Genomic DNA, 15,136 nt, shown 5'->3' on the forward strand with positions numbered 1-15,136 from the left:
TTTCCTGTAGCTTTCCTTTAAACAAAGTCAGACAGTGGTGTGAAATAACCCTGTGCCTCTAGTAAATGACTTGTGAAGTATCCTCCTGCTTTCAATCTTTTCACTCCCTGTAGGATGGAGGAAGGGGGGGGGGGCTTCCTGACTCCTCTCACCAGCCTGACCCCAATATCCAGGCATCCTCCTGACACTCGCTCGACACACATTGGAAGGCACACAAGACAGATTGACAGAACCACAGAATCTCAAACACACACTTCAGTGTTTACCATGTCATAGAGCTGTGTAAATAAGAGGAAAGTCTGTGTTCTCTGATGTCACAGAAGCCAAATCAAACAGTGGGAGAGCTTTTATCACGCTGGGACAGATGGAGGGGAGACGACAAGGAGCTGATGTCAAACTGAAGCTTTAAATAAAGTTCTGGACGGACACATTCTCTTCAAGTAACCTGATAAAGTAAGGAAAAGAAAGGAGCACATCAACATTTGGGAGATGTTTATCTACCCCCTGACCTGCTGCTGTGTCAATCATTCCTCTATTCCCCAGAGGATTTAAAGGACACTCTTTGACATCCTTGTAAACACTTTAAGTTGCAAAACTAACGCCACTTGTAGGTGAAGAGCAAACACAGAGGTTTGGAGGCTACATCAACACACACCCTTGTTGTGAAGCAACTTCGATAGGATCTGCATCGACCATCTCAAGCTATAAATCAACTTGAAGTTCGCTGAGTCGGGAAAATGTTTTTCATTTAGTCCAAAAACGTTGCTTAAGTTATTGCTCTTCCCCACTGGAACATCTGAAGAACATCTTGAAAGTGATTTCTTTCAAAAACACATTTTTTTGTGCCAAGAAAGTAAGACAAGTTTGTTTCTTTTTTTAACCAATGTCTTGTTACATCCAAGGAATGCTGTTTTAGGAGCATCAATGGGAATTGTTCTGGTCGACTTCCAATGTAATAAAATAGACGTTGCATCACCAGAAAGTTCCGCTTTGGTCTGTTTTGAAACAAACTTTAAACTCACCCGGAAACTCACAAGTGTTTCAACTGCTTAAGACTTTTAAAAACGTTTTAATGGCATTCAAAATTACATTAAAGACCAAATTGAGAATCAGCAAAAAAAAAAAAAAGTGTAATGACATCAATTATCTCAGCTAGTGTGAATTTGATAAAAAAAATTTAATAAAGTACACATGTATCATGTCAAGTTGCCTGTACCACTATCATCCATGAAGAAAAATGTTGAATGAACAGGCGATTTCTATTGAATTTACATCTTATCATGTTGCCCAAAGAAAACGCCTCTTTCGGAAGTTGCAAAATTTGTAAGTTCCGTTGTTATGATTAGACATCAATCTTGAACATTTTACCATTTTACATTTATTTTTGATATTTTAAAGTGACATCAGATCTTTCTAGTGTGTTCAAATTTTTAAGTCTTTGGACAGTTTGATTCAAGACACTTTAATGTGATGTAAGGCCTTATATTTTGGATCTCTTTCAAGATATTAAATCATCACACATGAGGAGCCAAAAGAGCGTATAAAGTCGCAGAAGTATTTTAATAATTTAAAACATATCTTGGTTTCAGATCAGTAAAACTGATATTATTCTGTTGTTCCTTTTTTATCTAGCTATACTGTACATACAGACATCATTTTAATGTAATTTATTTTTTTCTTTCAACTTTATCTTTAGAATGTGATCTGTGTTTTATTTTCTATTTACATTTTTAGATTTTTTTCACATTAGCAGGTTTTTGCTAAGTAGCATTTTGCTATTTTAATTGTAGCTAATATTAGCTAACATTCCTCTTTGTGTAAACCGGTTTTACTTGCGAAGTTTGTGGACATATATGTTAAATTAAAAAACAATAAAGTTAATGATATTTAAAATGAATAAAATACTTTTATTTGAGGACTAAGTTTAGCGTCATGGAGATGCTAGCGTGAAAAGACAGAAGCTAATAAGCAGCCTCACAGATGACGGAATGCTAATGACAGTGAGCGCCTGGTTGAACATCTGTGAGGCTGAGAAGGTGTGAAGGAACATCAGCCATTCAAAGGGCGGACTGTGAGCAAACCAAGACATTTCTCACTTTTCCGAGGGAGCTTTTGTTTCCCTCTAACTAGTTTTTAACCGCAGAGAGGAAGCGTGTTAGAAGGCATCAGTACCTGGGTCGTGGAAGGGCACCAGGGCAAAGTTGTACAGAGTCTTCTGGGGTCTGTTCAGGGACGTCTCCAGGATCTTGGACGCTCCTTCTATCACCTGGACCAGGTCGTCGTACATGGAGCCGGTGACATCGAAGACGAAGGCGAGGGTGGATGCTCCCTCGGGGATGTCCTCGGAGGAGTCCTGCGCGGCCGCTGACAGCGCCAGAGCCAGACACCAGAAGACGCGGGCCTCCATCTCGAACTATCTTGTGGAGCGTCACTGCTCCCGCGCGCGCGTCCAGCGAACCAAGTGAACGTGAAGGCAGCAGCTGCTGGTGTGAGTGCTGCTGCTGCTGCTGCTGCTCAGCTCTGACACACAAAGACCACCTTCTCAGCTGAGGGTCCGCGAGACGTTCACGACCCCATGCAGAGGAGGAGGAATCTGATTGGACGAGGGCGATGTTGGTGACATCAAGGGACGCCAGGGATTGAAAAGAATGCAAACAGGGACGTTCTTTTCCTTAGAAAAAGAAGTGTACTATGAGTTTTCTTATTATATACTAATATTAAAGGGGTGTACCTGAGGTTTACTTTTGACGCCCGTTAGCAAAAAAGGTATTTTGAAGTGTACTATCTGGATTGTATTTTAACAAAATTACTTTATACTAATATTGAAGAAGTGTACGTGAAGTTTAGTTTTGACACCCGTTAGCAAAAAGAAGTACATTCAAGTGTACAAGAGTATTCCGATTTTATACCAAAACAGAAGTAGCGTACTTAAAAAAGTAAACCTTTGGCATACCTTAATAAAATAAATGTAAGTAAGTAAGTAAATTGTATGTGTTGTGAGTATTCTTATTGTACACTAATAATATCGAAGGACTTTTGACAACTTAGCAAGAAGAAGTGTATTGTGAGTATTCTGGTTGTATACTAATATTGAAGGAGTGTACTGGAAGTCAACTTTTGACATCCCTTAGAAAAAGAAGTGCACTATGAGTATTCGGACTGTATACAAATATTGAAGAAGTATACTTGAAGTTTACTTTTGACTTTAGCAAAAATAAGTGTTATGTGAGTATTCTTATTGTATACTAATAATATTGACGGAGTATACTTGAAGTATACTTTTGCTATCCCTTAGCTAAAGAAGTGTACTATGAGTATACTGACTGTCTACTAATATTAAAGAAGTATACTTGAAGTTTACCTTTGATATTCTTTAGCAAAAGAAATTTACTATGAGTATTCTGATTATAGACTAATATTGAAGGAGTGTACTTGAATTTTTTATAGTTTGACTTCCCTTCGCTGGAGGAAGTATATTTAAGAGTATTATGAGTACACTTGTTTTTTACTAAAACTTAAGAAGTACACTTTAACTTAACTTTTGACATTCCTTAAAAAAAAAGGATATTCAACTGTACTGTGATTATACCTATTTATACTAAAACCAAAGTAGTATATTTTAACTTAACTTCTGACCTTACCCAGCAAAAGAAGTATATTCATGTGTACTGTATTTATTTTATACTTAAATTGAAGTGGTATACTTAGTTTACTTAAGTTAACTTTTGACATACTATACTTAGTAATAGTATACTGATGTATGCATTCCTTGTGAAATTTTCTTTAACCACAGAATACTCCTTTTTTGGGGGGCAATTGTCGTGATCCAGAAGTAAACTTTGCAAAGGATTGTGGGAGTGGGTGTTGGGTTGCAGGGTTATACCAAATACTATGCGTTCACATTTGCATAATACTTATGTATAAATACGTTCTAGAAGTACATACCAATTGTATTGGTAGTATAGAGAAATGTGTACTTTGAGTATACTTTAAGCATACTTATGTAAACTAAACTATAGGCTCTAATTGTACACCTAGTATACTGGTAGCATATGGATAAGTATACTTGAAGGTATACTTTTACTAAACATCTTCCAATATAATCAGATGAATCGAGTCAAAACGGTCTTAACGGACTAAAAGAACATATACCTTAGTATTAAACGTAATACACTCACACTTAAGTATACTTGAAAAAAAATAGGTTTGATGCCCTAAAGATAAAAAGGAAGGTACAAATAGATCAACAGGATTACATTACATTGTCTTACTGAAAGCATGAACTAGTTTCAGGACTTTGCTGCCATCTGGTGGCCAAGACCTAATCTAACAGTATATACACTGAATCACGGAATTTACCACGAATATGCTACTTTTAAAGTTTGTATATACTCAAAACATCTCAATTTACAAATAATAACAAAAACAATAATACACAAAAATAATAAGAATTATAAATATATACATACAACAATAACATTAGTAAAAGACAGTAAATAGAAGAACAACAAACGTTTATAAAAAATAATAAAATAAACGTCATTTTAACAGGCAGAAAATTCAACAGAACCAGACACGGTTTATCTGACGGCCCATATAAAATGAGTGTTTCCAGAATTTTGCCGTGGTTTGGTGAAGATGAACAAAAAATAAGGATAAATTGAGCCTCAAGGAATGAAAAGACAAAAATGAAATATCAAACTCAGACTCCCATGTCCTGTTAGTCAAACATACATTCTGACCCTGGACTGCTAAAACATTTTGGTTCCTTATCTGACTAAGTTTGATACCCGTGCACGGGCCAAGTAAAGGGCCAAAGATGCATGTAAAAGATACCAGACTTAAGAGTTGTGGTTACCATGTGTTTAGGCCAAGACAAAGCACCACGTGCACGTATAGGGTAACAAAGAGGACCAGGGGGGACGATCAAGAGAAGTAAAAGTAGAGGGCTTGCTGTGGAAATCTCTGATGTGGCAACATAATTGATTTGTTTCTCGTGAAGGGTATTGTTAGTGTTTGATTCCCTAGATCCTCACTATTAAAGATGTGTCATACTTTAGAATCAGAATCAGAAACGTTTATTGCCAGTGTGGTGCTGTATTGTAACCACAGGTCAAGTCAAATAAATGTTTATTAAATTAATTGTATTTTTGTATCATTTGGTGGACAGTCCAATTGATATTTTAAAATACTCGGAGTTTTTAATCAGGAAATTCAGATGTTCTTAAATAATTATGGGAATATCAGTACTATCGACCTTTATATGTTATTATTTTGTTTAAAAAAAAGTAAAGCATTTTTTGTCTGGTATGCAGTTTTTAAGTCAGGCCTTTTCAGTGCGAGTATAATATTTGGTGCTAGGGGGAGCCATTGTACCATCAAGATCTCTCTTGGGCGGATTCTAAGACCAGCAGGATAGTGGCGGGAGAAACAAGATTTATGGATGACATGAGGTGTGTCCTCATAATGTAAGGTGATGCAAATAGAAAAATCAAAGAGGGAAGTGTCTTGATTTGTGTTGGAAAAAAAAGGCTTTTGTGGTCGACTTGAGGTGTGATGGAAACATTCAAACACAAATACAAAACAGCAACCAGGCACTGAGAATTTTGCATGTCAAACAAATTAGCTAGTTAATCCAGTGATGCCAGAGATTGCGTAATGCTCACTAGATAAATAATTGAACAAGAAGTGAAATAACACGAGGAAAAACACATCCTGACCTTAACAGATAATCCATCTTTATCGTAGATTAAATATCGTTCCATCCATCCATCCATCCATCCATCCATCCATCCATCCATCCATCTATCTATCTATCTATCTATCTATCTATCAAAGATAATCAGTTAAAAGAACAAGAAAGTGATTTTTGAAAGAAGCATTTGGAAAATAGGATTAACAGAGAACATGCATGTGTGAATTTAACACACAATTTTCTGTTGATGACATCATAGATCGCCATCTTGTCGGACAGGTTTCAATGAGGATGATAATACCTGTATTCCGTGTGTGTGACTTGCCTGTCTTGTTTCTTTACGTTTTCTTGAGAAATACTTTGCTCTGATTACCAGTAAGGGTTGTGTTTAGAGGGAAAGGAATCCTGACTCACTGTACTTGATATGAAGCCATTCTCACTTGACAACCAGTCAGGCTTTCCCATGTGTTCATGAACCTAGAGTTATGTGATCTTTAGACCTGTGATCCAGACAACATGTAATCAATGAACGGTGTGTCGTTTCAAATCAAACATGAGGCTATAGAATGAATATACCTCCGACTAACACATCAGTAATGATGTTGACATTGAATGACGTTAGATGAAGCTGGGCTCAGGGGCCCCATGTGGCCCTTTGACAGTATCTCAAGCTAACAAACACTGTCACCAGAAGTACAAGTATGATATTGACTTTTCATTCTGGGACATTGATCTACATTCAGCTAATAAAATAATAAATAAGGGTTAGTGTTAGCATTAGCATTAGGGTAAGGGTAAAGGGTGATATGGAGTTTATAATGGGTTTATTGCAAATGATATGAGCACTTATCACCATTTTTCGGTGAGATAAATAATTATTTTTGTTCTGTATTTGTACCAATATTTTGATTCTTTAATGCAGACATAGGCAAACAATTCCTTGTCTGTATGTGGCCCCTTAACAAGTCAAACCATAAAACCTCTAAAAACCGTTTTGTTTTCAACTGTTTTTTTCTATGGTAATGACTATTTCTAGTATAATTATAATGGGATAGTTTTTTTTTTGTTTACTTTGAATTCTATCTGTTGATTAAATTGGAAAAAGAGCTTTTCAGAGCCATTTAGAATTTACTAATGCTTCAACACAAGATTATATTTTTCACTTTATGATCGATTGGTCTACTTTGTTATATAAGACCCAAAAAACTTAATCAGAATGCAAACAGATGCTGTTCTGTTCCAGTGTGTTCATGCCTCTGTGGTGATTTTCTATAACTGATACGATTCCATTCAAGAGACACTGACTGTTGCACACAAACAGAAGCCCTTATGTCTTCCAAACAAGACTCACATGACATCAAACTAACCAGGCTTGTCCTCTGGCCTTGTGTTCTGTTACCAAACAGTTTAATCCCATGGATTATGACCTGCCATCTACCTTAAACCCATCTTTTGTGGTAAACACAACACATCAGGCCAATCAGGATCATTGCTGGTGAGCTATCACGCTGATAAACACCGGCTCACGGCTCGCACTTTCTTTTATTCATTTCCTTTTTTAGCCTCCCACTCAAATCAAAACACGCCGCCTATGTTTTCTCAATTTAAAAACTGGTTTGGCAGCACAATGCGACATCCCCGTGACATATTTAATTAGCATGGAGGAAGGTTTTTGCCACTGCATTGTCCTCACTTCCAGTTAATTTAGCTGTTTACAGCCTGCATGATATTAACGCGACAGTGGTCATAATGGTTAGCGTCTTAATCATATTGACCAGCATTACAAAGGTATGGTCCTGCAGTTAACAGCCATGGCTCATTTGATTTAGAAAATGTAGCCATTAGTCTTGATTGACTGCGGCTGCATGTGGATAAGTTGCTATGGAAACCATTTCATAGGAGCCAATTGAATCAGTTATGCAAACTAATCAAATGTATTAATGGATGATTGGATTTGTCTCACCAGGCAGGAATTGAACTAGGATTTTCATACACGCAGATAATTGAAAACGACATTGTTGTTGCGGTTCTGTTACAACCTGTAACTGGGTTCAGTCAGCAACCTAAAAAAAAAAAAATCTATTAAAAAAAAGCTCATTCCAAGGTTACATTTTTCATGATTGTTCCTGGTGACAGTTAACAGTTTTGCCGAACCTACCTGTCCTTAATCAAATCATGTTTAACGAAACAGAACGCTACAAAAAAGACTTTCTGAGCTTTAAAAAAAATAAATAAGTTTGACTAATAATTCCTTAAAGCAGCACTGGGTAGTTTGGGGTAATTTTTTGTTTACTAATTTTGTACTAAAATTATTTGTGATGACACATCAACTTAAAACTAGCGGATTACGGTACAAAATTACAGAAGGGATAAAAGCATTTCTGTCAGAATAATTTTTCAAAGTTTATAGGAAGTGAGCAAACTTTGGATAATTTGGGGAAAAATGTGTGTTTACAAAAATAAAGTGATCAGTACAAAAGGTAACTTTCATGTAGTAAAATAGTAGAAATGCTTTATTTTCAGCAAATATAACAAGAGACACAGAACAGAATGATTGTGGAAACCTGGAAACTTCCATACAGATCTGGAAACTCATCTTGGAAGGAAAGCTGACGTTATGATTTGTGCAATAACAGATAAACATCTGCATTTTCCAGTTGTGTTTACATGACACAAGTAAATCGACCTTCCAGAGGGTCAAGGACGCTCTACACCATTACTCCTCAGCTTTATGGGCGATAAAATCGATGACTTCAATGGGCTTTATCAACTATCTGCATTTTCACTTCAGTGGGTAATCTGAGGTCTTCTCGGCTTCAAGATGAATTCTGAGGACACTGGATTTACCGCTAAAATGACATTCAAATCCGCCGTGTGTAATCCCTGTGAGGAAATGGATAGACGTAATTCCAAAGCTGTCATGAGAAGATGGGACAACATTCTGTGCTTTCATTTCTACTGTAACACTCATGAGTGAAATCAATCAAGAATCCTGGTAACAATGCAGGAAATAATATCAGACTTTACACATCAATAAACTGGTTTCAGAGCCATGGGGCCATATGTTGGAAGCGATAAACCCACTGGTCACAATGAGATTGATTCCACTGACCCTCGAAGGTTAAATCTAAATTGAATAGAAAAACAGCAGATGAGAAAAAGAATAAGAAAAACAGCAGATGAGAAAAATAATAAATACATTTGCAGTTTAAGAGAATAATAATGAGAGACTTCATTTAGTAATAAATCACTTCCTGCCACCTCAGACACTTACTTCCATGGCTAAGGGCATGAATAGCTAAATGCGATCCAACACTAAAATATTACAATTTGTATCTGATATTTCAAACGGATGGCTTGCGCGCACGTCAGGCACGCAAACAAGTTTAATCTTGACCATGAGATGAATTTGTAAAGATGTTTATTGTTATTTCCACTCATTATTCATGGATGTGATTAGGAAAGTTTGTTGTGTTCACAGCATGTTTCTGTGCTCATAGAGTCTAACCTTGGTCGCCACTTTGCTTTGTTAGTGTTAATGTAGCCATAATTAACCATTTTCAAGGATTGTAGACAAACAATAAAGTTATCTTACCACAATTCTACCTGTCTGGCCTACTAGGTTAAATATTTTTCAGCTGGATTGGACTATATGACAGATTTTCTTTAAATATCACACAAATTAGAGTTCACAAATCTAAATAAATGGAATATGTAAACAGTTTTTGCAATTTTTTAAGAAAAGCCAAAACGAAAAAAAATCACTGTGAAAGGTGCTTCCTCTCTGCCCCACTGTACAGTCTGCATACTTTTGAAAAATATTTTATTGCGACCTCCATAGATGTTGATTTGAATTTCAAAAAATATTTAGCCCTACTTTCCATATTTTGAGCTGCAACTTACAAGACGATACGAAGCTGCTCTTCGTCGTCTGAAACCAGAGACCATTTATGTCTGTAGTAAGTAGCATGGATAGTGACGTCAAAGTTTCCTCTGAACTCACCATAAGACTTAAATGTGTCAGAAAGTAATTCACTGTCAACAAGTCATCGTGGGATTCCTTCAGTTCCCGTTCATCAGGAAACAACGTCTCGCTCCGACTGAAAGATCCTACTGTTCCCAACCCGGAGCCGGATCTATTCCCTGATGGTTCTGTCTCTGCCAGCTTGACGTTCATGAACCTCCACTGGCAAATGAGAAGATGAGCTTTAAATAATTCAAACGGCGAGTCCTGGTGGGACAGTTGACAGACAGCAGGAGGGGATTTAGGTCTAAGAGTGCATCATAACAGCTTAGAGAATCCATGGAAGGAGAGTGGGTGGATATGAGCTACATGTTACGCAATCAACACATGCTTGTCTTTTCTCTTTAATGCTCCTCTTTCCTCCTCTGGTAACATTTAGCCCGGTCAATGGCATGTTTAGGAAAAATATATGTATTTATTTTATCATCTGACAAATTACTGTAAATCATACGTATTCTTATTCATCACATCATCATGAAGACTTTAGCACTCAAATACTGATATTTCTTTAGGGGGGGATCTAATATATATTCAATTTAAATCAGACATTTTAAACTAACGAAACCTAAAAGGTCTGGTTCCAACAATAATCTTGGAAAACTCAAAATCACAAACACTCTTTTTAGCGTCAGGACATGCCTGAAAAAATCAAACAAACCCAAGCAAAGTCCTGTCTTTGACTTCTTACTAAAATGATAAAAGAGTGTAATGTAAGTAAGTAAGTAATTATTTGTAAAGTGCCTTTCTCCACCAGGGTCACAAAGCGCGTAAACAATCAAAACAATACTCACTAAAATATATACTTTAAAAGATCAAGACACATAAGACAAACACAGGAGTATCGTGCAAATCAGGGAAAAGCGTGAACAAAAAAGATGTTTCTTGAAGGAGTCAGTAGATCCATCAAAAAACAGAGGGAGAGGAAGATCGTTCCAAAGCTTAGGAATAATGTTTATTATGCTCCTTGTTTAGATACAAATAAAAAATGAAAATCTATTTTAGTTATACTCTGACGTACATCATAAAGAATGAACTAAATAATTAAAAAACTAAAGGAAAGCTTTCAACAGCCTCTCCTCTGCACCAGAACAGACAGAGATACATTCTACCAAATGATCACAAACACACTGCAAATAAAGAATAATTAAATTGTTTGTTTGTTTTTTTTTAATTAAATGAAAATGTCAAGAGCTTCACGTCCTCAATTTTCTAAAAATGTGAAGCAAGCTACCAATTGAGCGGTAGAAAACATTTACTATGACGAGTAACAATCGTCAGGGTTGCTTTAACCAGCGCTTCTAAATCCTAGTCAGAGACAACACCTCTCCGTTGCGTTTGATTATTCTAAAACGGAAAATGAATAAATAATAATAATAAATAAAATATAATATACGTTTGTAAGATCAGATATAGGAAAAACAGATATACATAAATACAATCAAAAGTTAACAGGCTAACAGGAAATCAAAATAAAATTGCGATATTACATAAAAAGTTTTTGTTTTTGTTTTATATATACATCATCACCATCTTAACAACTCATGTTGTGTTACTTTATTTAAACTGGCGTCTCTGCAGAGACCACAGTTAAACATCAACTTCCTGGTTAAAGATTGAGGCTCTGGTTCAATGTCAAACGCTGATTTCTTCTAAAAAGTGACTGATTTCTGGTTTTATAAATGAGGTCCAGGTGGACTCGCTTGTACAGAGGAAAACACTCGTCGCCATGGTAACAGTGATGTGAAACTGCCCCTGAAGAGTATGTATGGAGAGACGAGCAAGGTCAGTGCGGAATGTGTGTGTGTGTGTGTGTGTGTGCTTTTAATAACTTACCATCTAATGAAAAGCCTTGAATTCAATAAGAGGGAAGTTGGGAATAAAATCCCATGAATCTTTTCAAACATTTATCTGGAGGGAGTTTTGTTCATTATTGTGTTTTTGTTTTCTTCAAATATTATCCAGAGTTGTGTTTCCATGATGTGTCTTGATGGGTTCATGACAGTTGCATTTGTGTCTGGATAAATGTGTCTTTGCACACTTACACAGGCGTGTATATGAGTGTGTTCATGCGTGTGTAATTGTATGTATACACACACTGGTCGGCAGTTTCATCAGATGTCAGTATGTGCGAGCATGTGTGTGTGAATAAATGTGTGTCTCTTTAGAGAGTGATCTATGCGTTTTCTAATATGTATGGATGTTTGTGTGGGTCTGCATATATACAGTATGTGTGTAATTGCATACATGAGTGTTAAGAATGTCCAAAAACGATAAATATATTGATTTAAAGTATTACATTCTATGTATCTCTTGTTTGTGTTTATAGTGTGTGTGTTTCTCTGTTTGTGTTTTTTTTTCATGTTCACTAATTTGGGCTGCGTGGGCATGTGTGTGTTTCAGGTTGGATTTATGTCAAATATGTGCTTCTATGTTGTTTGTTTGTGTCTGAAAACAATTTGTTTGTCTACATGATTCTTACTTAGAAGACAAATTTGTTGGAAATAAAATTTATGTTTGTAGGTTGTTTTTTTTCTGTTTCCGCATATGTGTTTCGTCTTTGTTAGTGTGTGTTAAATTGTTTTTTTAAATCGAGTGTGGGTTTCTGTGTTTATATGTATGTCATTTGCAAGGACATTTCTGCCTTGATTGTACTAGTGTGTATGCATACACTGTTTCTGATTCAAGACGTGTACTTCTTCTAAGTGCACCTAATTGTGTGTGTGTGTGTTTGTGTGTGTGTGTTTGCGTGTGTGTGTGTGTGCGTGTGTATCTGAAAGAGTTTTACCTGCAGCTCATATCTGAGCTCCTGTTTGTTTATACATGATCTATTCCTAACCTGGAACATTTGCTGAGACCTTTCAGCAGAGCGAACCAGAATTCCAGGAAAGAATGTGTTTGAAATCAAAACACAAAAACGCTGGTCAAAATATCAACACGTCACTTTTGTCCTGTGACGCCGAAGACAAAGCAAAACATTTGTGAATGTAGGTCAATAACTTTTAAGGTTTAAAGATCACATGCTTTTACTGGCATTACTGGATATGACATGATGAAGGGAAGGATATTATTATTATTTATTTTTAAATCACCCTGTGAATCCAGACACATTACTGTAGTGTATATATATGTTTGTGTCTGAAAATGTAAAAAAAAGAAAAAAACCCATTCAAAGGATCAGCATTGAATCGGGAAAGTTTACAAAGAGAAAACAAACACAATTTGTGTTAAAAGTTTGGCAAACATGCAAGATATCTTAAGATATCTCCACACATTCCACAGGTTGACTCTTGATGACTTGACTTGACTTGTTGTGAAATTCATAATCTTATCATTTGTTTGAATGTGTTGAAGACCAAGAAGAACATAAGGAAATTACAATGAATTAATTCAACAAAGTTTCTGCAGTTTGTTTTACCCTTGTGTTATATCAAGATGAAATACCTCCACCTTTGCAGGTGTATGTTCAGCTTGACCCAGAGACAACACTAGGTATACCACAAACACATTTGTTTTCGGACCTCCGGGTCACCTTGACCCAACGATAACACAAGGGTTAAGGGTTATTAAATTTTGTTTTTCATATCAGGTTTTACATTTATTTACAACAGTTTGTAAAAAAATTGGTTCAGAGCTTGCACATTTTTAAAATAGTTTGTTTGTTGTTCAGTTTGTTTCAAATGTTTGTAAATATGTTTCGGAGTTTTCGTTTTTTATGCATTTGTGAATGGGTTTAAATAATGTGTTAATGTGTTTCCATTGATTGTCAATTTGTTTTAATAGTTTGGGAATGTGGTCCAATAGTTTGTAAATGTGGTCCAACAGTTTGTTAATTTGTTTTAATAGTTTGTAAATGTGGTCCAACAGTTTGTTAATTTGTTTTAATAGTTTTTAAATTTGGTCCAGTAGTTTGTGAATTTGTTTGAAAAGTTTGTAAATGTGGTCCAATAGTTTGTGAATTTGTTTTAATAGTTTGTAAATGTGGTCCAATCGTTTGTGAATTTGTTTTAATAGTTTGTAAATGTGGTCCAATAGTTTGTGAATTTGTTTTAATAGTTTTTAAATTTGGTCCAGTAGTTTGTGAATTTGTTTGAAAAGTTTGTAAATGTGGTCCAATAGTTTGTGAATTTGTTTTAATAGTTTGTAAATGTGGTCCAATCGTTTGTGAATTTTTTAATAGTTTGTAAATGTGGTCCAATAGTTTGTGAATTTGTTTGAAAAGTTTGTAAATGTGGTCCAATAGTTTGTGAATTTGTTTTAATAGTTTGTAAATGTGCTCCAATAGTTTGTGAATTTGTTTTAATAGTTTGTAAATGTGCTCCAATAGTTTGTGAATTTGTTTTAATAGTTTGTAAATGTGGTCCAATAGTTTGTGAATTTGTTTGAAAAGTTTGTAAATGTGGTCCAATAGTTTGTGAATTTGTTTTAATAGTTTGTAAATGTGGTCCAATAGTTTGTGAATTTGTTTGAAAAGTTTGTAAATGTGGTCCAATAGTTTGTGAATTTGTTTTAATAGTTTGTAAATGTGGTTCAACAGTTTGTGAATTTGTTTTAATAGTTTGTAAATGTGGTCCAATAGTTTGTGAATTTGTTTTAATAGTTTGTAAATGTGGTCCAATAGTTTGTGAATTTGTTTTAATAGTTTGTAAATGTGGTCCAATAGTTTGTGAATTTGTTTTAATAGTTTGTAAATGTGGTTCAACAGTTTGTGAATTTGTTTTAACAGTTTGTAAATGTGGTCCAATAGTTTGTGAATTTGTTTTAATAGTTTGTAAATGTGGTCCAATAGTTTGTGAATTTGTTTTAATAGTTTGTAAATGTGGTTCAACAGTTTGTGAATTTGTTTTAATAGTTTGTAAATGTGCTCCAATAGTTTGTGAATTTGTTTTAATAGTTTGTAAATGTGGTCCAATAGTTTGTGAATTTGTTTTAATAGTTTGTAAATGTGGTCCAATAGTTTGTGAATTTGTTTTAATAGTTTGTAAATGTGGTCCAATAGTTTGTGAATTTGTTTGAAAAGTTTGTAAATGTGCTCCAACAGTTTGTGAATTTGTTTTAATAGTTTGTAAATGTGGTCCAATCGTTTGTGAATTTGTTTTAATAGTTTGTAAATGTGGTCCAATAGTTTGTGAATTTGTTTTAATAGTTTGTAAATGTGGTCCAATAGTTTGTGAATTTGTTTTAATAGTTTGTAAATGTGGTTCAACAGTTTGTGAATTTGTTTTAATAGTTTGTAAATGTGCTCCAATAGTTTGTGAATTTGTTTTAATAGTTTGTAAATGTGGTCCAATAGTTTGTGAATTTGTTTTAATAGTTTGTAAATGTGGTCCAATAGTTTGTGAATTTGTTTTAATAGTTTGTAAATGTGGTCCAATAGTTTGTGAATTTGTTTGAAAAGTTTGTAAATGTGCTCCAACAGT

At 35.1% G+C, this 15,136-nt stretch overlaps 1 protein-coding gene across 2 annotated transcripts in view; it reads right to left on the bottom strand.

Annotated features, from left to right (window-relative positions):
• hmcn1 (hemicentin 1) overlaps positions 1-2,487 on the bottom strand; it is a 74,429-nt gene extending 71,942 nt beyond the window's left edge. For both annotated transcript variants that reach the window (XM_087784933.1, XM_087784932.1), the window contains exon 1: positions 2,173-2,487. In XM_087784933.1, coding sequence (XP_087641059.1) covers positions 2,173-2,407 — 235 coding nt within the window. In that variant the 5' untranslated portion in view covers positions 2,408-2,487. The remainder of the gene's footprint in view (positions 1-2,172) is intronic.
• Positions 2,488-15,136: the final 12,649 nt, after the last annotated feature.

This window comes from Callionymus lyra, chromosome 2, assembly GCF_982586985.1.
Source record: "Callionymus lyra chromosome 2, fCalLyr1.hap1.1, whole genome shotgun sequence".
In the NCBI taxonomy this organism is placed as follows: domain Eukaryota; kingdom Metazoa; phylum Chordata; class Actinopteri; order Syngnathiformes; family Callionymidae; genus Callionymus; species Callionymus lyra.